General features: G+C 41.7%; 1 protein-coding gene across 1 annotated transcript in view; it reads left to right on the forward strand.

The window, feature by feature from the left end:
* Window positions 1-22,348, forward strand: part of ATP11A (ATPase phospholipid transporting 11A) — a 225,678-nt gene that overhangs the window by 148,960 nt on the left and 54,370 nt on the right. Inside the window, exons 8-11 of the mRNA XM_077813627.1 lie at window positions 6,851-6,901; window positions 12,215-12,279; window positions 18,777-18,858; window positions 20,218-20,368. Coding sequence (XP_077669753.1) covers window positions 6,851-6,901; window positions 12,215-12,279; window positions 18,777-18,858; window positions 20,218-20,368 — 349 coding nt within the window. The remainder of the gene's footprint in view (window positions 1-6,850; window positions 6,902-12,214; window positions 12,280-18,776; window positions 18,859-20,217; window positions 20,369-22,348) is intronic.

Genomic DNA, 22,348 nt, shown 5'->3' on the forward strand with positions numbered 1-22,348 from the left:
TAAATGTTGATTACAGTTGCAATGTCGCTTAGTCTTTGGACAACTGCGTATAAGGAGGCTCTGCCATCAAAGCCTGTAATTCTCAGACTCTCCTTGCAGATGTTATCACCACCAGGAATGCTGTTCTTTTGACACAAGGAAAGGAAAGTGACAAAATGACTGACAGGCTCGACCAGAGGTCCCATCAGAGCTGCTGAGACTGTATTAAGATCCCAAAAAGGAACTGGTTCTCGCCCTGGCAGATGGAGATGAAAAATTCCTTTTAAGAATCTTGTTACCACTGGAAAATACTGCTCTCCCGTGAATAGGTAGATGAAACCTTGTGATCATTTCCAGATGCACCTTCCGTGAGCTAAGCATAAGGCCCCATGACTGAGGATGCAGCAAGTTCTCCAAGATGTCCTGGATGCAAGCCAGCATCAGCTGAATTCCATGGGCCAAGGTCACATTGAAAACCACTTCCATTTTGCCTAATAGGCCATTCTGGTATTGAGTAGGACCTGTCAAGCAGCTGGCAAACATTGCTCTTCCTCTTCATTCAATTACTGAGCAGCCTTGCAGTGAGATGCAGGGAGCTGAGCGCAGGATACAAATTGAAACTGTGATTCTGTGTGAGTGGGTCAGGATGGAGAGAAAAAGATATGGGAGGCTGAATGACAACATGAGAAGGTCAGAAAACCAACACTGCCTCCTTGGTCATGCCAGGGCAATGAGGATGAGCTTGACCCAATCCACTTTCGGCTTGAGGATGACTTGTGGAATGATAGGGATCAGAGGTAAAGCATAGAGGAGTGTTGATTGCCACCTGATTTGGAAGGTGTTGATCAGAGAGGCCGGACTGAGGGCCCCCTCTGTAACCCCCAAGATCAGACTCCAGGCTCCCCTATAATGGCCTGCCTACATTTGTAACTCAGTCCTCAATTTGTCTGGTTTTGGTAGGTTAAAGGGGTTGGCCTGGCCCAGAGGAATTGCCAGGGTTTTACCAGAGGGTTTCTCTCTGACCTTTGGAGGACTCCCCAAAACAGACTAGATCTGTTAACCCCCAGGAGGACCCGGATACAGCCTTCCGCTGAAAGGATTTACACTCAGATAGTAATCCTTCAAAAACAAAAGTAACCTTTATTTAATGCAATATTTCCTAATACAATAACTCTAAAACACATAATAATATTAGGAAAACATAGCAGATCTAAAACATATACTAAAGAAATAAACCACATGTTTTCTTAACAAAGGTATAAAATCCTGTTAGCACAGATGCACATTAAAGTATGCAAAATTGCAATATCCTACAATTGGAAAACAGCTTTAAGTGATTGCATTCTATATGGGATGGCCAGTCACACACAGGAGGCTGACAGCAAGTTCTTAAACATTAAAACTATACATATAACAACAAAGTATACATACACAATCATCCAGCTTTAACATCCCGTACATACACATTTACAAATTACCTTATATGTATATTGGAGTCATTATGCTTTCTACTTTGATATCTTCCCCCTTCCCTCTGACTGTTCCTTCTGTTCTGTCAAAATGGCATTGTTATTGCTGCTGTTTTTCCACCGCTTACTGATACATAATGATTTAGCTTTTTTAGTGGACTTCCTTCTCTCCCGTTTCTATCCGCTATGATTCTTTTTTCCCACACAGATACAGGTACTTTTCCACTTTCACAGACAAACTAACTAAAGCCTCTCAGCTCCTTGCCTTATATACAGATTTTGATCTGTTCTGATTGGTTGTTTCTTCAATCCCTATCATTATCAGCCAATCAGCTTTGAGCCCTCTCTCTGTCAATCAAAGTTGGACCTGATTGAAAACCTGCGCTTTAAAGATGGACCTGTTTGGAGACCTGTGTTCTGCCTAATTGACCCCACCCTTCAGGTTTCTGGAGTGACCTTTATTTCACCCCAACCAACCTTCTTGCTGCTATTGGCTGAATCGTTCTAAGGCCTCCATTTTGGTTTTCACAGCTTTGGTTTCTTGCTACTACCATCTTGCTTTCTCTAGCTGTAACTGCTTAAAACTTTCTTTATTAACGATCTAAATCCTTATAATTACCAAATATATATATATATACACACACACACTTATATGTACCTTAACATTATGTTTCACTGTCACCAGTCCAATTTCACTAATTTACATAAACCCCAAATTCGATCTTTCTCTCCTTCAGCTAATGGTGACAGATCAGTACTATTGATGCTGGACAGTGCCTCAGTGCTGATCAGTGTTTGCAGCACACAGAGAAGCTGGAAAATCCTTTGTATCACCTTGAGAGTAGAAGAGACAGCATTTCCTGTTTTCTCTTGTAATGAATAGGTTGATTGTCAGGCTGCCCCCAAGCTGTGAATTTGATTTGCAGAATACTGGGCTTCATAGACCACTTGTGACTCAGGTTAAAATTCCTGCTGAAATGGTCCATGAGATGGTTCTGGGCTCCGGGCGAGTTATCAGCTATCAGAGTGATACTCTACTTGATGTAGAACTGCCACAGCCTGGTTGCCTCTTTGCAGAACGCTCTGGAGTGTGTTCCCTGTCGCCTGCTCAAATAATACACAGCAATGGTAATGTCGCTAAGTATGTGAACCACTGAGCCTCTGGTGTGGTCTAGAAAAATGTGACATGCATTATGATGTTGATATGCCGTGGAACATCCTGCTCCGATCACAGATGCTGAACATTCAGTGGAACCAGATGTGTTCCCCAACCTATCAGAGAGGTGTTGGTGACCACAGTCCTGGTTGTTAAGAGCCAGACAAAGGGAATGCCCTGACATACATTCCTTTGAACCATCCATCACTGGAAGGAGCCCAGGATCAACAAAGGGAGGCAGACTAAGGGGCGACGGGTTGAAGAGTAAACTGTCCTGAGCCACATTTGAAGAGTAAGAAGGCAAATTGAACCACCTGAGTGTGATATAAGAGCCTCAGACACATGCAAACTGTCTTGGAAGGCTGAAACTGTAGACCCCAAAACAAAAGTGACAAGTGATCTGAGAATCGTCAGTTGTCAACAAAACCTCTCAAATGTGTAGAGTCTATTAGGGCCTTAGTGAACTCAATTTTCTGAATGGTGACAAATGTTGACTTCCCACTGTTTAGGATGAGACTCAGATGGTCAAGCAAGCACAGCGTAATGGGTACATGAGAATATTTTCTCTGGACCTGTCCCTTAGTAACCAGTTGTCAAGATACAGGAAGACATGGGTTCCCTTGTTCCTGAGGTCTGCCATCAGCATGATCATACATTTGGTTAAAAACCCAGGGACAGAAGACAGACTGAAGGGGAGGACTATGTATTGAAAATGATGGTTTGCCACAATGAACTGGAGGAATCTTCTGTGGCTTGGGAGGATCACCACATGAAAATAAGCATCCTGAAGGTCCAGAGCAGCAAACCAGTCATTGAGTCAACCCAGAAGGATAGTTGACAGGGTTACCATTCAGAGCTTCATGTATCCTATATATATGATAAAGCTGCATAGGTCAAAAGTAGATCTGCCCCTCCTTTTGGATTTGGGAACCAGAAAGAACCAGAAATAAAAACCTTGACGCTGGTGCACCAGAGGAATTTCTTCCACTGCTCCCAGAACCAGTAGAGATTGGACCTGCTCAAGGAGCAGTATCCCGTGAGAGGAATCCCTGAAGAGAGACTGGGAGGGAGTGTGGGGAGGAAGGGTGAAGAGGAACTGGATAGCGTAGCCTGATCTGACAATTCTTAGGAACCAGCTGTGGGTGGTAATCAGGCCCCAAACATTGAGAAAGCAGGCCCCAAATGGTGGGGGAGGGGGGAGAAGAAAAACAGGGAAACGAGATAATTGAAGTCCCAACTGGACAAAGGAGTCACACTTGATGCTTGGGGGTGCTGGCGTAGGTCACGTTGGCTGGCAGAACCCAGAGCCGGAATGCCCCCATTTGGGACATATGTCCTTTTCTAGGTAGTACTGCTGCCTCAGGGGAGAGGAAGACTGCCCAAAGGGGTGTTGAGGGCAGTGCTGCTGCTGGCACTGTTGCTGGGTGCTGTAATGGCACATTTTGGCCACCAGCATAAACACCCCCAAGGAACATAGAGTAGCCCTAGAATCCTTGAAGGAGTGCAAAGGTTCATTGGTTTTGTCTGAAAAAGCACCCGACTGTTGAAGGGCAAATCTTCTATTGCCTGCTGCACCGCAGGAGAAATACCCAAACTGTGCAGCCAGGATGCCCTTCTCATGGTCACGGCTGAGGTCATCACTCTGGCCAAAGTGTCGGCCACGTCAAGCACACACTGCAGTGACATCTTCGCTACCAAGCAGCCTTTAGCAATAATCGCTCGAAATTTCTCCTTGGAGGCTTCAGGCAAGTGGTTTGTAAATTTAGACATAGCTGTCCAATTTACAAAGTTGTACTTGGACAACAATTCCTGCTGGTTATCAAACAACATTGGCAGGGAAGAGGAGGTATAGATCTTTCTACCATTTAGTCCAGTCATTTAGAGTCCTTGTCCTGAGGAGTGGACTTAAATTTGCCCTGCTGGGCTGTGTTGTTCCCAGCGGTTATGACCAGGGATATAGGGGTAAAGTGGAAGTAAAACCCCTCAAATCCCAGCGTCGGGACAAAGTAGCATTCCCCTCGGTGGCACCAAAGCTGGCGTGCTCCAAAGAACCTTTCCAGGTTCCAGGTGCGCATCATTAATGGGGAGAGTCACTCTCCATGGGGTCTAGCAAATTACAGATGTTCTCCTGCAAGAACTCCATCTGGATGCTCAAGGAAGCAGCCACACACCACACGGGGTCCTTGAAGGCCTTGAAATCCTCAGGCATTAAAGGAGAGCTGGGCATCACTGAATTTGTCCAGGGACAATGAAGAGACCGTTAACTGTGCCAGTGATGTGTCATGTACCTGGATGGGACAACTCTGGAGGCTTCATATGGGGAAGGACAACCCCAGCCACTGAAGTGCCCATTGATGTTGCCTTGGAGTGGATTGAGAAGGGCAGCCTCCACGATTGAGGAGCATCCCACAGATTCTATGGAGGCTACAGAGCATAAGGATAAAGCATCGGTGGCCAGTCGGCACCAGGCCAGAATGCTGAACTCAGTACCAGTGCTGCTCGGTGAACAGTCCTGGATATGGGCCAGGCGATGGAGAGCGGAAGAGGACCCTGACCTGGATGCCGAGGAAACTTGGGTTTCAGGGCATAAAGGTGGAGCCAGCCCAGGAGGCACAAGCAACCGGCCTGACTTGTCTGTCACCCATAGCGAGGGAAGGACTGGTACAATGGTGGAAACGGCACAGCCACCACAGAGTATGCCTCGGTTCTCTCTGGCGCTGGGAGTGGTGTCAGTACGAAGTCAGCGGTGGTACCAATGCTGCTGATGGTGCTGAGGTGGAGGGCAGGGAATGCTGCCACAGTAACACTGGCACCACAAAGGAGTTTCCCAGTGTCAAGGAGATCCCTTGTGCTGAGCCCAGCAATGGCCTCACTTCCACAGTCTGCGGTGCCCGTACACCTGAAGGTTCAGCTGCCCATCCAGGCAGTGAGGCTGAGGATGCCATAACCCTGGTGAAGTCCTGGACCAATGGTGAGCTTGGGATGGAGAGGCAAAGGAGGTCTGCCACCTTCTGATATGCCGCTAGTGTGGGAACAACCAGTGCCGGCATCGCCGTCAATACTAGACTCAACAGGTGCCCCAGGACTGGAACTGGAGTCAGTGGTATGGGGTCTCCCACACCCCTGCACAGGACTGGGGAGCAGTTGGAAGGACCTGCTTCTTCCCGCGTGCTGGGGTGGCAATAGCCATACTCTTCCTGGAAGAGGAAGAAGAGTCTCCACAAGGTCTAGAGCGATCTTGATTGGTCTTGACACCTTTTCTTTGGCACACTCAATGCGGAGTGTTTTCTTCACCTCTTTGGAGAGGGGCCAGTTCCAGAGTGTAAGTCAGTACCACTCACCGAGGTTGAGGGCGACTTCCAATCCTCTATAGGCCTTGGTGCTGAGACAGACTTCCTGGCCTGCTTGAGAAGATGCTGCTTTAGGAAAAGGTATCTAAGCTAACTAACACTAATATTAAGGGTACTAACTAACTATATGCAACTAGAACAATTAAGTCAAAAACCAAGGAATTGTGAGTTTAAGAACTACACACAGTTCTGACTCTGGCCACGGTTAGTAAGAAGGAACTGAGCAGGGGCAGAGGTAGAGGCAGTGTCACCTCATTATAGCCGGGGAAGGGGCTATGGCCATGAGGCACAAGCGCCGATTGCTACAAGTACTGCTAGGCAAAATTGTTCGGCTCTGGTGTGCTGGGCGTACACACATCTAAATGAAATACACAGCTGCATCACTTCTCGAAGAACTATAGTTTTGGTAGGTAACCGTATCTTTCAGGAATTGAAAATGAATGAAGAAATGTGCTCTAATTAGAAGGTCTGCAAGTAACCTTAGAACCACATTCGCCTTTGTTACACACAAAATTTGTATTGACTCACTGTTATAACTGATGTCTTCAAATGCTGGCTTATAAAAGTGAAGTTTATAAAAGTTTAATATGTTTCAAATAATCCAAATTTTCAGGCTTCCTTCTCTATTATTTTTATTATATGTTGTCCATATAACATTTAATGAACTTTTATAGCATACAGAGCCTTCATAGAGAATTTTAAAAATAATCTTCATCTTAATGTATTTTTGCAAGTTTTTTACAAGTGAGATGCTGTCTCTCTATATAAAATTTCAGATCGTCATAATACAGATTTTTAAAATGTTTTATAAATACTTCTCAAGTTGTATTTGCATATGTTCTATATAAAATAACTTAATATCTGGGATTGATACTAAAGTACTTTTCCTCTTACAGATTTGTTGGTCGAATAAATGTTTACCAGGATAGGAATGAACCTATTGCAAGGTAAATCAGAGAGAGGGTTTTTAACGTACAATACATAGGTTTCTTTTGTCCCTGAATATGTAGTGATCCTGAGGGAGAAGTATGTTGTCTTGATTTTACAGTAGAAATTTTTATTTTAAAAGTTTACAAAATTCAATTTTGTGTATAGCGAATATTTTATGCTTCATGTATTCAATCATCTTTTTTATATTACATTTTGTTTTTAATATTAGGTTTGTGATCTGTTTTGATGGTACTTTGTGGTTGTCTGTATCATAGATGTCTGAATGTAAGGTTAATAATTGATTTAGTGCATTTATATAGTGTTGTTTACAATCCCAAATTGCTTTGCATGCACAGAATATAGATATTTCAGGTATTGCTTACTCAAATAGCTTCATTCTGTTCTACTTGTATTGTTCTACATAGGTTCTTACACTGCCCTTCTCACTGTAGGATTTCGTTACTTTCCAGTAACGTCTGTCATATGTAGTTCATTCTTTCTTGTCTTCTCTGCAGGGGAAGAATTGTGTGTGCAGCTTAGTGTTTTTTGTTTTGATAGGGGTTTGCAGGGGGGGTGGGGTGTTGTTTGTTTTAAATATACGTATTGCTTTATTTGTTAGAGAAGGCAAGTCAAAGAAGTGCAGCTTGCTCATGGAATAGAAGGTGATGGTACTGAGTTAATTCCTCAGTCCGTCTCCTGCACAGACAAACTTCACCCATATGGTAGAAAGTTCCATTCTGCCTGAGGAATGGAGTTGTCAACCATGGTCCTAATCTAAGGAGGTTTTAGATATACTGGGCCTAGGCCATTGAGCACCTTGAAGATCAGGACCTTAACCTTGAACATGACTCAGTATTCTGAGGAACCAGGGAGAATAGGAGTCATATACTCTTATCCTTCATATTTCAGTACATTGTAAACAATATGCAGGGTGCACAACTGAGGGCTGTGATCCTGCCTCATAGACAGAGTGCTGTCAGAGTCCACAAGATTCCACATAGGCAGAGAGATTGCTTTTCAGGATAGGGGTCTAACATTGCAGACAACACTGAGCAGTCACAAATTTAGTGTTTCTTATAATAACAAGACTTTGTGAAATATAGAATGAAAATTTTCAGAGAGAGAGAGACTTAACTCGCCACTGGTGTGAAACGTGGCATCATATAATTGTGCACAGCAATACCACTCAACACTTTGGAACAGGAAGTGAAGAAATTTTCAATTGAAACTATTGGAGAAACTTGGAGAAACAAAACATATTGGCAGTGCATCTTCTCCTGTTCTGTCTGGCAAGAGCCCATATACACAGCATTCATTTTCCACCGATCAATTTATCGGTGGAATATAAGCTCCAATTTGCCCACTTCCTCTCAATTTGTTGTCTCCTGCATGTTGGAAGCAAGGAAGAGCAATTGTCTCTTTTTCTGTATACTTTCTTATTTGTTATAATTCTTGTTCAAGAAAAGAGAATGAAGAACCACAGAATCAAAGCTATAGAGGAGAAGTAAAGATGAACAAAGCAGCACAAGGAGGCACCATTCCTCCTGTCTGCACTGTCAAGAAGATTCCCCATCCTGTAGGTGCTTCTGTCCAGATCTCAACCCAAAGAGAACAAAATCTTTTCCTTTTGTGGCTACTTGCAGAAGCCCAGCAACCAAGGAGCCAGCCAGAGCTCTTTCTCAGAGTGGCTCCTGTTAAGCCTTCTTTTTAACCTCTGTAAGTGACTGCAGGTTGTCGGTTCTCTGTATCAGTGAGCCCAGTGGACGAGAGGAATTTCTGCTATTCCAGATCTTCCTGGCCCTCCTTGCTTAGTTTGTGGCTCCATCAGGATACCTGTGTACCTCATTAGCTGTAAGTGCTTGCACAGGTCTAACTGATAAAATCTGAAAACAGGATTGCACAGGTATATCTGAGAGGCCTAATTACAGGCAGCAGAGCAAACCATTGCAACTTGAGCAGATTTGAAATGCAAATTAGTGAGACAGTGAATTATAGAACCCTACAATGCCATTTTTACAAAGGTGTTTCAGTACATACAGTGCTGTAAGACCAAGGCCTGTCCTTCACTTATGACCCCATTTTACCTTTTGGTTGCTTTGGGGGATAATCCCTTCAAACATAGCATGGATTCCAAGGCAGACTCTGGCCTTCCCCACCACTCTGGGCTCATTTCCATCTTCAGAGGTTCCCACTCCTTTAGTGGCATTGGCCTTTTCCCCCTCATTCTATCTGTCAAGGAATCAGTCCTATGTGGTACTTCCTCCTCTCTGCATACAATGGGTCTGAGGTATGTACTGCACCACCCCCATTCTTGCCATGATACTTGCCTCTTGAACTCAGACTTCTTTTGAGTCTAGGAAATGATTCTTTCCCTGTAGTCTCAATACCAACATGCTGAAGCTTTGGGTTATCATTTGTGACCTGGAGCACACCCTGCCTCCACACCTCTCCTGAACCATGTGGGGTTGAGGAAGAGGAAAAACTCCTGGGTGGAGCCAACCAAACAGTCACCCTCAAGCAAACTCAGGTAGCTCCTGAAGGCACTGTTGGCTACTTTCTACAGTTCTTAGGCGGGTCATTCTCTCCCCTGAGCTGACTGGTTATTTGCTTTAATCCCTTTACGCATAATCTCTTCACCTCAGTTTAACTCTACCTGCCTTCCATTTTTTTCTTGTCTCTGTTCCTTCCTTCGATATCCCCTGTCCTTTACATTTAGCTAATCCTTTCCCACCAGGACACCTCACCTGCCCCCTCCCCGCCACAATAAAGCCAAATCATGGAACTAGCTTGATGTTTGCAAATGAAAACTCAGTTCACTCTGCTTGCATGTTATTGCTATTCCCCTATCCTTTTTTGTCTGTTTAGATTATAAAATCCTTTGGGACAAGGACTGCCTCTTGCTCTCTGTATACAGTGCTTAGCACAGTGGGGCCCTAGGGACTACATAATGCAAATAACAACAAAACTACAGTAAAAAGGAACACATAGCTCCGTGTTCCTTCCTTCCCCACTTGTCCCATCTGTGTTTGGACATAGCCTTTCTCTGCCTCCCTCAGAACAGTCTCTCTCTTAGGCCAGGGGAGCTCCTGTCCAGGACATTGGGAAAGTGGAGCCTGCACCTCAAGTCTTCCAGGAGGTGTGCCGGCAGCTGAGTCCAAAACAGTCAATTGGCTTGACTCCAGCAAGACAGCCACACTAACCGCATTTTGGAAAATACTTCTGTCCCGAAACGATGGGGAAAATACATTGGCCTGAGATTGAAATAAGGAACTGGGATATTGTTTCCCTGTCCTAATAGTGTTCTGTAAAGCTGCAAGAGAAATTAGGCTAGATATAAATGATCCTGCTGGCTTCTTGGTGGCCCCATCATCTTTGGTTTTCTGACCTCCGGAGCATCACCATATACTTCTACATAGCTGCTACTTAATAGGCCAGAACTGCTATCTGAGATCGGCCAGCTTTCCCAACTCAGAACACCTAGCCTTGAGGGATGGCCTGGAGATTGAGCAGAGCTATTTAATTGTAGATTTCTCGGAGGAAATTGCTGAGTGGCATTTGTGAGCTCTGATGCTGAAAATAATCAGCCTTGACAACGTTCTCTTAGGTTAGTGCATCTTCATTCACTGGACGTTGGAGAAAGGGGAGGATATATAATGATGCTTCTTTCAGTGTGTCCTCAGCATTTTACCAGCAGGCTTCAAGAAGGTCCTGATTCAGTAATATTTCTCTCTTCAGTAGAGTTCATAGCTAAAACTCAAACTCTAAGCAACTATTCTCTTTGCTTTGAGAGTTGCAATAAAAGCAAGGCCACCAGTAAAAATACTGTAGCCGAACTATGAAAAACTTGTCCTTACATCGTAAGTGTCGCATGGTATGGCAAAATCTGGTGCCTGGAGAGTTGAGATATCTGCCTCTTCTATTTGCAAGGTGACCATCTGTTCATAGCTGTATACTTTCAACTGTCACTACCAGCTGGTTGTCTTTTGCCACTGACACTTAGTTTGGCTAGTTGGTTTTCCAAGCTTCACTACATGTAAACCCTCCTTTGGGATGACACCATATACTATATCCACTATCTCTAAGGGCATTTGCCGATTGGAATGGGAGAAGAGGGACATATGACATTAGTAATCCTATTTGTTATAGTCTTCTCCCATTCTACATTCCTCCCACCTCCCCTCAGCTATTTAGGGATGCATTGGGCCTTATGTACTGACTATGATTGACAGATATTTTCCTCCTGCTTCCTGATTTGGTAGAGTCTGAATGCTGTCCATAAGAGTTTTTGCTAGGAAGGATAGGAAAAAAGAAAGAGATGATAAACAAGATTACTGGGAATAACCTTCCCTTATACAAATTGGCATTTGGTCCAGACACCAGCATTTACAGCTGATACCTTACAAATAATGTCATGAAATGTCTACAAGTGGTCAGGTCCAGGCTTTACATCTTTTCTAAAACACAGCACCTTTTAGCACAGTGCTAGAGCACTCTTCTAGTTCAGTGCTGACTCAAATTAAAAGCACCACTTTTTGGATATCCAAACTTCCTTTCCGTGAAGGACCAAGCAAAATAGATCTTTAAATTCAACAAGATTACAATATAGTTTTCAATTCCTTGCTTATATTTAGCACACATATTTCCAGCATGCCATATACAAATACTTGCTTTTCACAAGATATATTTGAAGTACTGTATAAATTCTCAAACGTTTGGATGACTTAAACATTAGTTTATAGCAATCTGAGTCTAAAACTTTTGCTCCATCAAATTTCTTTGCAGCTAACTTGAAACGGGAGGGAGGAAGAGAGCTTGAAAGCAGCAATCTTTCCCATTCTAATGAGTTTCCCATCCTAATCAGTAAACAAAAGTAGACTGTACAATTTTCAGGGGTGAGAAGTAAAGCAAGATAAGTTGGTTATGATATGTATATCTTGGATAGTGCTGTTGGAACAAACTCCGTAATGCATTTTTCAGTTATCTTTGTATATTGAGGTTTGTGGTCCAAATTCAATCTGAAGTCAGTGGTAGCTGCTGGATTCGCAATGCTTCTGTAAATCAGGTTATAGGTGTCTAAGTATGAATTTAAGAGCTTAACTTTAGGTATTCATATATCTAAAAATCTTGGCCATAATACTTTAATAAAAAATCCGAAATGCAAACCGCAGATGTTGGTTGCTTGTTAATTGTGGACTTTCACTAAATAAAATGATCAATACTTTATTTTCTGTAGCTAATACTGTCTGTTATGTTTCATGTGGCTTTCATAACAATCTGTTTTCTATTTCTGAACACTTAGTATATTTTTGATAATCCTTTATCTTTTGTAGGCCATTAGGATCTGAAAATCTGCTTCTTAGAGGAGCTACTTTAAAGAACACAGAGAGAATCTTTGGTAAATATTTGAATTAACAAATGATGACAATGTATTCTCAATTAAAATGTAAACGTTAAATCAAGTTAAAAATCTATAATTACAATCACCTGAGCATAAATCGTCCCTTGCATTGCCTGAACTACATCTGCACCACGGAGTGCACTTTTGTTATCATTAAGAGAACTGAGATAATCACAACTGACATACAATAGCAATGACACTCTTTTTTTCTTGAAATAGCAATTGATTTAGTATGTAGTAATCTCTAATACTAGCTATCGGCAAGAGACCTTGGAAGGAAACGTTTTCTAAATTCTGCACGTAAATATGTGGCTTTAATCCACAAAATTGTTGATGCGATGTGGATGTGACAGGCTAGCAGTGTGTGCTCAAAAGCCCAATTGTGTTAGAAGTTAATGAGCCACTGGAAAACGTTGAGTCTCTGTTGCTGAATCATTAGGGCAGATGAATTGTTACCCCAACCTAATATACGAAGGGCTGGCCAACATTTTCTCTTAAAAGTGTTCTTCAACAGAGTTGGATTTTCATCTCAACATTTTTTCCCCTCCATAAAGTGTCTGCTTTCTGCAGAAAATTTCAGTTTTATGTTTACAAACCAATCACCGAAAAACTGAAATATTTTTATTTGGAAATGCCACGATGAATCATTGAAGTTGTAGTTCAGTTGCTTCATGTCCCCATTCTCCTCTATGGGTCAGGCGCATTGGCCAGACCACATCTCCCATGATGCACCACCTTCTCTTTCCAAGAGGGAAGACTGTGAATGGCAAGGAATCTAGAAAATTCAAATTTTGCAACTTTCTCTCTCCAGAAAAAAACAGCAGGAAATGATTAGAGGAGAGATGTTGTCAAATTTCCCTTATTTACTTGGAATAAAGAACAATGTAATAGGTATAATTAATGTCTTTTTATTATTATTTTCAATTTCATAGGGCTATTTTATAAACTCAGTGAAGATGTGTATCAAGCTGAGATATTGCCACTCCTTGAGCAGTTGCTGTTGACCTTGTTAATAACACACCCAACATATGGAATTATCCCAGCACAGCACACATGCCAGAGTGTCTTATTTTTAGTAGTGAGTTATGACCCAGGATACATTAGATCTGATTTAATGTGTACTTCGAATATATTTTTTTGTTTATAGCTGATTATAATTGCTGTATTTAATCTTTTTTTTTTAGTCTCTGAAGCTATTATTAATGGGGCTGTGCAAAACTATAATATTTTTTAAATGAATGAGTAGGTTCTGCTGAAGAGAGCAAAATCTGTGGATTTCTTTTATTTTTGGATACATCATGTAGTTTAGGCTTGTTTAGAATACTTCTTATAACCTATCATTTAGTTTCTAAAATTGAAGCTGGACAAATCTAGAATTACAATATGGACTATTCAAAAATACTTTGTACAGTTGCATTGGGTAACATGTCAAAAGGCACTCCAATGCAAGAATTGTGAGGAACATGGTGTAGATTCAAGATGGAAAAATGTGAATTAGAAATGGAATGTGAATGTTGCTGTTTCTAGTGCTGGTCCCTGTGTGCGTTTCGCTGTTGATACATATACGCTCAATGTGCCTGAGTCTGGAAGATTTTTGCCAGTAGTGTCCATTGGTCTGCACCACATGACCAAAAACGGTTTCAAGATCTGTTGGAGTTGTGGATGAGCTCCAGATTCTTCTGGAGCAAATTCAGGGGATACCTTACAGACTCCTGGATAGTTTACAGACTGCAGGACCTAGCAGAATGGCATTCGCCATTAACAGTGCCATCCCTAAGCTTGACAAGCTTGTGTGGCATGCTCCAAGAACAAGTGCACCTTACTCCTCCAGCAACAAGTGCACCTTACTCCTCAGAGGTGAGAAAAGAGATACTTTGTCCCAGACAGGGTAACAGCATTTTTATTTACTCATCCTGCCCGGAATCCTTTGGTGGTTCAGGCAGGTTACAAGTAGGTAACAGCACCGAAGGTCTGTCCCCCCCAGGTAAAGAAACCAAAAGTTTAGACCTCTTTGGAAGAAATATTTACGTCCACCAGCAAGTGATTCCGAATAGCCAACTACCAGACCTTACTATCGAAATACAATTTGTCAACTATTCAAAAATTTCTGAATTCAGAGATGAATTCCTTCCAGAGAATAGGGCATAATTTGAGGTCCTTATTGAGGAGGGTAGATTGGTGGCTAGAACATCTCTACAGGCTGCAGCTGATACAGCTGACATGGCCTCAAGGTTAATAGCACCTGCTGTTGTGTTGCAAATCCTTGCAGCACTTGAGATTTCTCAAGGAGGTTCAATCAGCTGTAGAGGATTTGCCATTCAATGGGAATAATTTATTTAGTGAAAAGACAGATGAGTTTTACACTCACTGGAGCACTCCAGGGCAACAGTATGCTCCCTGACTTTATATACGCTAGCACTGAAGAGGAAGTGTCATAAACAGCCCTATGAACCAAGTCCAGTACCACAATCCTTCTACCACCAAAGGGGATACAAACCACCACATAAGCAATAGAGGATCCAGAAAAGTAAACACAACACTCATCCTCCTTCCTCCTCCTTTCAGCAACAACTTCATGTCAAGAGGTACTTTGATGAGACTAGAAATCCGTTTTGGTGGCTGAATAGCGAAATTTTTCCATGCCTAGTAGATAACAGACAAATGGGTTCTTAACATTGTCAAGTTCAGATGCACAAAGAGTTCCTCTACCCTCCCCCTTGAAAACCCTCTTCTCTATTCCTTTTTAGGAGCCACTTTCATAAGAAGATACTCATTCAGGAGGTAAAAAGAAAAGGAGTACTTGTGGCACCTGTTACTCTGAAACCATTCAGGAGGTAGACTTCCAACTTCAGCAGGGAATTGTAGAGCTGGTACCACCTCAGTATTGGGGAGCAGGGGAGGCAGGATTTTATCCAAATATTTCCTCATAGCCAAGAAAAGGAGGGTGGAGATCCATTTTAGGTTGCCAAGTCTGACTGAAGCTGGTTTGGGAGATTTTATTTTTCCCCAGCATGACGTAATGTCATTGTCTTAAAATAGCCTATTAAAATCTCCTGGATTGCTTTCAATAGTCACTGTGAGATCAATGCTGATTCTGGGAGACTCCAGGCCAATTCTGGAGGGTTGGCAACCCTAATTGTGGATGTCATCCTGGCATCAATAATTATGTCCCTAAACAGAGACTATTGGATCACAGGTCTTGGCATGAGAGATACCTATTTTCATATCAACATCCATCCCTCTAACTGAAGATTGCTGAGATTCACTATAGGTCCTAATCATTATCGGTACAGGGTGCTCCCTTTTGGACTAGCAACAGTGTCCAGAGTGTTTACAAAGGTACTTTCTGTCATGGCAGCATGTCTGACACCACAGCTCAATAGTCTTTCCTTACCTGGACAATTAGCTATTGACAGGGAGATCTCATCAGTAGGAGGCACTGACATCAAACTCATCTCTCCTCAGTTTTTTCTAGTGTCACTGGAAATCTCTGTGAACACAGAAGAGTCCATTTTAGTTCCATTGCAGACCACAGAATTTATTGGTGCACCTCTGGACAGATTTCAGTCACTGAATAATTTAATCAATCAATCCAGAGCCCTCAGTCATTGATTTGTACATGTTTTATTTTCCTGTGTCACATGGCATCCTACCTACTTGACACCATTTGCAAAACTTCAGCTTCACTGCCCATAAGCTTGGCTTCAGATGGTATCTGTGCCAAGCAGGCGATGGCAGTGCAACAAGTAGATGTGCACAGGAGTTGCCTTTGTTCCACCCCCAGAAGATGATTATTAGACACCTTCCTCCTAGGATGGGGCTCCCATCTGGACAAACACACAGCACAAGGAATGTGGACTCCCCGAGAGCCCAGGATACACACAAATGTGCTGGCACAGAGAGCTGTCTGAGAGGCCTGCAAGCAATTCTTACTGCTTGTACAATCCCAATGTATTCAGGTGATATCAAACAATATCACAAAAGTGCGCTACATCAACAGGGAAGGGGGAGCAAGGTGCATATACCTGTTAATAGACATGGTCAAGCCATGGAATCGGTGTATTAGTCATAAAATCACTCTATCATCAGTACATCTCCCAGGATACACAGAACATTAGTGGCTCAGCATACATGTCACGATCAACCACAAATGAGAGCTACATGAGCCTGTGGTGCAGAGCATATTCAAGCAATTGGGATTCCCTTCTTGGGCTCTTTTAGTAGGACAAGAAAACAGTAAATGCAAGACCTACTGCTCCAGAGGAGTTAAAGATCAGGACTCCAAAGGGGATACCATCCTAATCCCTTATGTACCCCTTTCTCCTCATTACTCTCTTACCTCGAGTCCTCAGGAAGATCCAGCAAGATGGAGTGGTGATCATCCTCGTTGCTTCCAGATGGTCCAGACAGTTTTGGATACCCAACCTTCTCCAGCTGTCAGCTCAACCCCATCAGCCTCTGATCTTTCTGGACCTTCTGACATAGGACAATGGCAAGATCGGACATCTCAATCCAGAGTGACTCCACCTCACAGCCTGGTATTTGGATGGGCATCAAATCTAGAACAGACATGTTTGTTAGCAGTTTAAGCCATCCTTAACAACAGCAGGAAGGAATCCATCAGAAAGTGGCTAAGTGGAAGAGATTTTCTATTTGGGCCTGACATTGTCATATGGCCACAAATGACTGGACATTCCCACTATTTTATATTATCTGCTCACCCTGAAGACCTCAGCTCCCTATGAGTGCATGTGGTGGCAATTAGTCCCTGTCACCCTCCAGTCAACAACTACTCTATTTTCACCCATCCAATAATTACGTTTTCTAAAAGGTCTAGTTCAGGGGTCAGCAACCTTCGGCACAGAGCCCATCGGGTAATCCGCTGGCGGGCTGCAAGACATTTTGTTTCCATTGATAGTCTGCAGGCACGGCTCCCCGCAGCTCCAAGTGGCCGTGGTTTGCCATTCCCGGCCAGTGGGAGTTGCGGGAAGTGGCGCGGGTGGCAGGGACGTGCTGGCCACCGCTTCTTGCAGCTCCCGTTGGCCAGGAACAGTGAACCGCAGCCACTGAGAGCTGCAGGGGGCCTTGCTTGTGGATGGTCAACGTAAACAAAATGTCTCTCAGCCCGCCATCAGATTAGCCTGATGGGCCGTGTGCCAAAGGTTGCTGACCTCTGGTCTAGTTAAAGCCTTTCATCCAGTAACTAAACCCACTCCAGCATGGGACCTTAATTTGGTCCTCTTAGCATTAACTGAGTCACCGTTTTGATGACCGTTTTCATGACATGCTTCTCCCATCTCTTTGTGAAGGTCACCATGTTAGTGGCCATCCCATCAGCAAGAAGGGTTGTTGAACTAGGTGACATTATGGCTTATCCACCTTATGCAATTTTCCATAACAATAGTTACACTGAGGCTACACCCAAAATTCACCCCCAAAGTCCTCTTGGGCTTTTGCCTAAAACAGACTATACATCTACCTTTTTGTTTGTTTTTTCTGAAGCTACATGCTGCTAATGAGGAGAGGAGACTTTATTCTCTGGATATGTGCCAGGCACTGGCACTCCACCAACAAAGAACAGTCTTTTAGGCAATCATCTACGTTGTTTGTTTGTTTCACTGGGAGAATGGATGAAGGGACAAGTGATATCTTCTCGGAGGCTTCCTGAGTGGATTTCAGGCTGTATCCTGCTCTGTTATCAATTAGTTCATACCCTCCCCTGCAAAATGTGAGGTCCCATCAAGCATCACTTCATCTGCCACTGACTGACATCTACAAAGCCCAAGATGGAGTTCTATACATACCTTCACAGGACATTATGCTTTAATCCAAGCCTCTGCAGCCAATGGTTCATTTGGATCTGCAATCCTTCAGTTATTCATACTGCGTAGGTCCTCGCATCCGCCTCCTTCCTCAGCAATGTGCAGTGGAATACACATAAGGACCATTACTTGAAGAAAGAGGGGCTGCTTATCTTGTATAGTAACTGGAGTTCTTTGAGATGTGTGGTCTCTAGCTGTATTCCCCTATCTGTCCATCTTGCCCTCTACTTGGATTCTCACATGATTCGTGGTAGAGAAGGAACAGGAGAGGTAGTCAGTCTGCACTGCCCCTTATGCTCTTGATCTGGACCACAGGTGGGGACCAATGGAGACTACTGGCAAAAAAATGAAATTCTGTCTCAGGCGCGTGCAGTGCATGCGTCCCCACAGTGGCATACAGATATGGCCACACATCTCAAAGACGCTCCAGTTACTATACAAAGTAAACAACCTCTGTTTCTTAAAATTGCCTTAAAATTTTCTTCATATGGCCAAGGCAGGATGTAATGGTAGGATATGTAAATACCAGGGCAATCAGAGATTTTTTTTTTTTTTTTTTTTTTTTTGTTGCTGTCAGGATCATATATCCTCCTTGATCTTGTGCTGTTCATTAACACTTGCATTCACAACCTTCAATCACAATCTTTACTAAAATAGTTTTTCTTGTTTCAGGTGTTGCTATATACACTGGCATGGAAACAAAGATGGCATTAAATTACCAGTCAAAATCACAGAAACGATCTGCTGTTGAAAAGTAAAGCTTTTATTATCCTTTTTAAGTATTTATTATGGGGTGAAAAGAGTACGTTTGGATTTAAAAAAATAATATTCGGACACATTTTTGTTTACGCTAAAACTGTATGTTACATTGACTAGAATATAAGTGGAAGAAAGAGACTTAGTAAAAATTGCATCTTTCTGTGTGTCACCATGGGTGCCCTTTAGATTTTTGTTCCTCTTATTGAACAGATGACTATATTTTAAAAACAACAACAAACACTTATTAATTCTAGTTACCTTTTCGAAATCAGCTGTTCTTTACCATTCCAGAGTATAGTAACTCTTCCTGCTTAGAGTAGATCCACTGACAGAATCAGCAGATTGTGCCATGTTCCAGTACCCTTACAGTTCCCAATTTTTAGCAATTACATGTTGAGTTCAATAGACAAAACTCCTTTGAGGCACTTCAGTCTGGAACAGCATACTAAAATACAATAAAATGGAACCAAACTGCAGAAACACTGTGTACTACCAGTCTGTTTCTGGCAGGGTTTCTGTGTTTTAACTAAAATGAATGGTGGTCTACACAAGCAAAATGAATGCTATTGAAAAGGAAGCCTGTTGTTTTCTGAACACACTGTCATCTGTAAGGGGAGTAGCAGCTACTTGGGCTGATATTGGTTGTCTGTTACCACAGATATCGGGGATTCTTATATAGTCTCATACCTTACCCTGGTGTCTGAGTGGCAGATAGGATGCCATTGCTTAAAGCAAGCTACGGTAATCAGCCTGTGTACCTCCTTTTTCCTTTCACAACTGCTGGGAAGTGGTGAAGGAGCTCTTCTTATTGTTAAAGGTGTACAGGTCAGAACGTTCAGTTCATGCCCATCACTGATGTTAATAACAACATTTTTGTTTTCTTATGCTTTGAGAAGAAAGTTAGGCCTTATCTGCACTAGGACGTTTTTGCCATTATATTGGTATAGTTATACCAGCAAAATCTTGAGTGTGGATGCGGTTATATCTGTGTAAAAGTGTTTATACCAGTATAGTTTGTGCTGGTTCAGGGAACTGGCTTAAGCTGTCCTGGTATAAGGATAGTTATGCCAATGTAATTGCATCTACATAGTGGGTTTACCAGCATAGTGGTGATGGTAAAACGTGTATAAAATTTGTGATCAAGTTATGTTGGTAAACTTTTAAGTTTAGACCAGGTCTTAGTAATATTATTCTCCACTGGAGAAATACTGTACAGAACTTATTTAACATCATAACATTATTAGATTTGTTAATGAATATTAATTAGACTTAAGGAGCTTCAGTATAAAGTTTTCATAAACTCTGTACATTTTTATATACTAATGGAAGAGTTGTTTTCTTTTGTTTGTTTTAGATCAATGAATGTATTCCTTATTGTATACCTCTGTATTCTAATCAGTAAAGCACTAATAAATACTACCCTGAAGTATGTCTGGCAGAGTGATCCATTGCGTGATGAACCATGGTATAATCAGAAAACAGAGTCAGAAAGGAAAAGAAACCTGGTACGGAAAATTACTGTGTGTTTGTGTAACATAATTTTCTCTCAAGGTGTTCAAGAGTGACACATATAAAAATTATAGTGTTCTAAACAGAAGAGCATGGAGGATCATATAGCAACTAGGAAAGTGTAAACTTGCTATTTTTATTCTAGTGTCCCTGAGATTTACAGTTTCATTTCACCGTAATCCCAGAATATGTGATTGTATGACGTTACTGATAACAGGAAGCCCTGCTGTTGAAGTGTATGATGGATTGATGTAGAGTTAGAGACATGTTTTATTTTTAAAATATTTTTAAAAAGCTATTCTATAAAAAATTTAAAAAGCTATTTTTTTAAAAAGTATATGAAATATTTTTTCAAAAGGGCACCATATTACCAAAAAAGTGTCCCTTACCAGACCCATATTGACTGGCTCTATTAGTTAATGACGCTTCATGGTATGTGTGACATCACAATGGAGTCAAATTGGCTAGCATAACTTTAAGAAGATTGGAAAAACTAGTTTTTCATATCTGTTATTTTTTGAATGACTCTTTGCCCTCTTGTTCTTTGTGCATTTAGCACACACTAGATAAAATATATTTCTGAATGGTTTGGAGGTCACTTTTAAAATGCTGAGCGTTAAGTGCAGATACAACACTTGACCATATTATGCTGATCTGTTGTTTTCGTTCTGTTTGTTTTTTAATTCTAAGTCTTTGGATAACATACTTCCTACTATCCTAAATTCAGATGGAGGTACCCAGCAATCTTTGTTTTTATACATTTTCTGTTTCGTTAACACTTGTTTGATGAAAACATTTTAAGTAGTGATTGTTAAATAGTATATAGATAATAGTAAAACTGAAAAGTTTAAAGAGGCTAAAATTTCTGTATCAGTTAAAGGGAAGCAAATCCCCTAGGCATAGTAGCTAATTACTTCAAAAAAATAAATATTGAATAAATAGTAGATGTTTGTCTAAAGTAAACATTAAAAATTAGATGGCAACGTGTGGGATATGATATATTTTTATATGGTAGCTTATGAATAGGTCTCTGAAGTTGGGGACGAGCTCCTATTGATTAGAAGTAATTTTGACTGTCTGAGGGGAAGCCATTTCAGGACTTTTGAGAATCACTTAGGGGATTACTAGAGCCACTGGATAGCTACCGGAAAATTTATAAAATTCAATGGAATTTAAAACAAATTGAATGAACTTGTTGGATATTTTTGTAAAGCAAATCAAAATAAAAGTGAGAATGCTAGTGATTGTAGTAAGTTATCTGTATCTTTTCTGGATCATTTTAAAATAAAATGTATTCTGCCCTCTTCTCCCCCCAACCTTAACCTGGAGTCCTTTCTTTATGACTTCCCACCCCGATCTCTTCCCAAAGGTCTTCCCATATCATCACCTGTCTCTCTCTTCTCCCTTCTATTCCCCCATAAGGACCAAAACAAAATTCAAATATTTGATACCATATTCCAGTGCAACCTGATTCGTGGAGCATGTCCTTTTGAATTAATCCAGCTATACTGCATAAAGCACATTAGCTAGGTTTTTATACTAAAATGAACAGCAGTAAAATAGTAAACAGTATTGACATTTTAAATTGGTATGGTCATATACAAAGTTAATGACCCCAAGGTGAATGAGGCAATATACACCTGTTAGCCCTTCGTGCTGTAAAAATGCACTATTGGTGGGACTGTTACATCATGCTCCACCATGTCCTATATAAATGGATACTGGCTGTCTTGTCTGTTCCTATAGATCGATAAATACAAAACTGTCATTGTTCTTTCAGAAGTAGATCTGTGCAACCATAATTCGCAGAATATTTTTAATGAAAATTTATCTTGTGAAGAAAACACTTGAAATACCAAAATAGTTTCAGAATACCCTAAATTCACATTTGTTTCCAGTGATCCTAGTGAAGAGTGACTATCAGTCATGAATTATTTCTCCTGGTCCTTGCTGAGACTACTGGCAGTGCAGTTTGG

Source organism: Eretmochelys imbricata, chromosome 1, assembly GCF_965152235.1.
Source record: "Eretmochelys imbricata isolate rEreImb1 chromosome 1, rEreImb1.hap1, whole genome shotgun sequence".
Lineage (NCBI taxonomy): Eukaryota > Metazoa > Chordata > Testudines > Cheloniidae > Eretmochelys > Eretmochelys imbricata.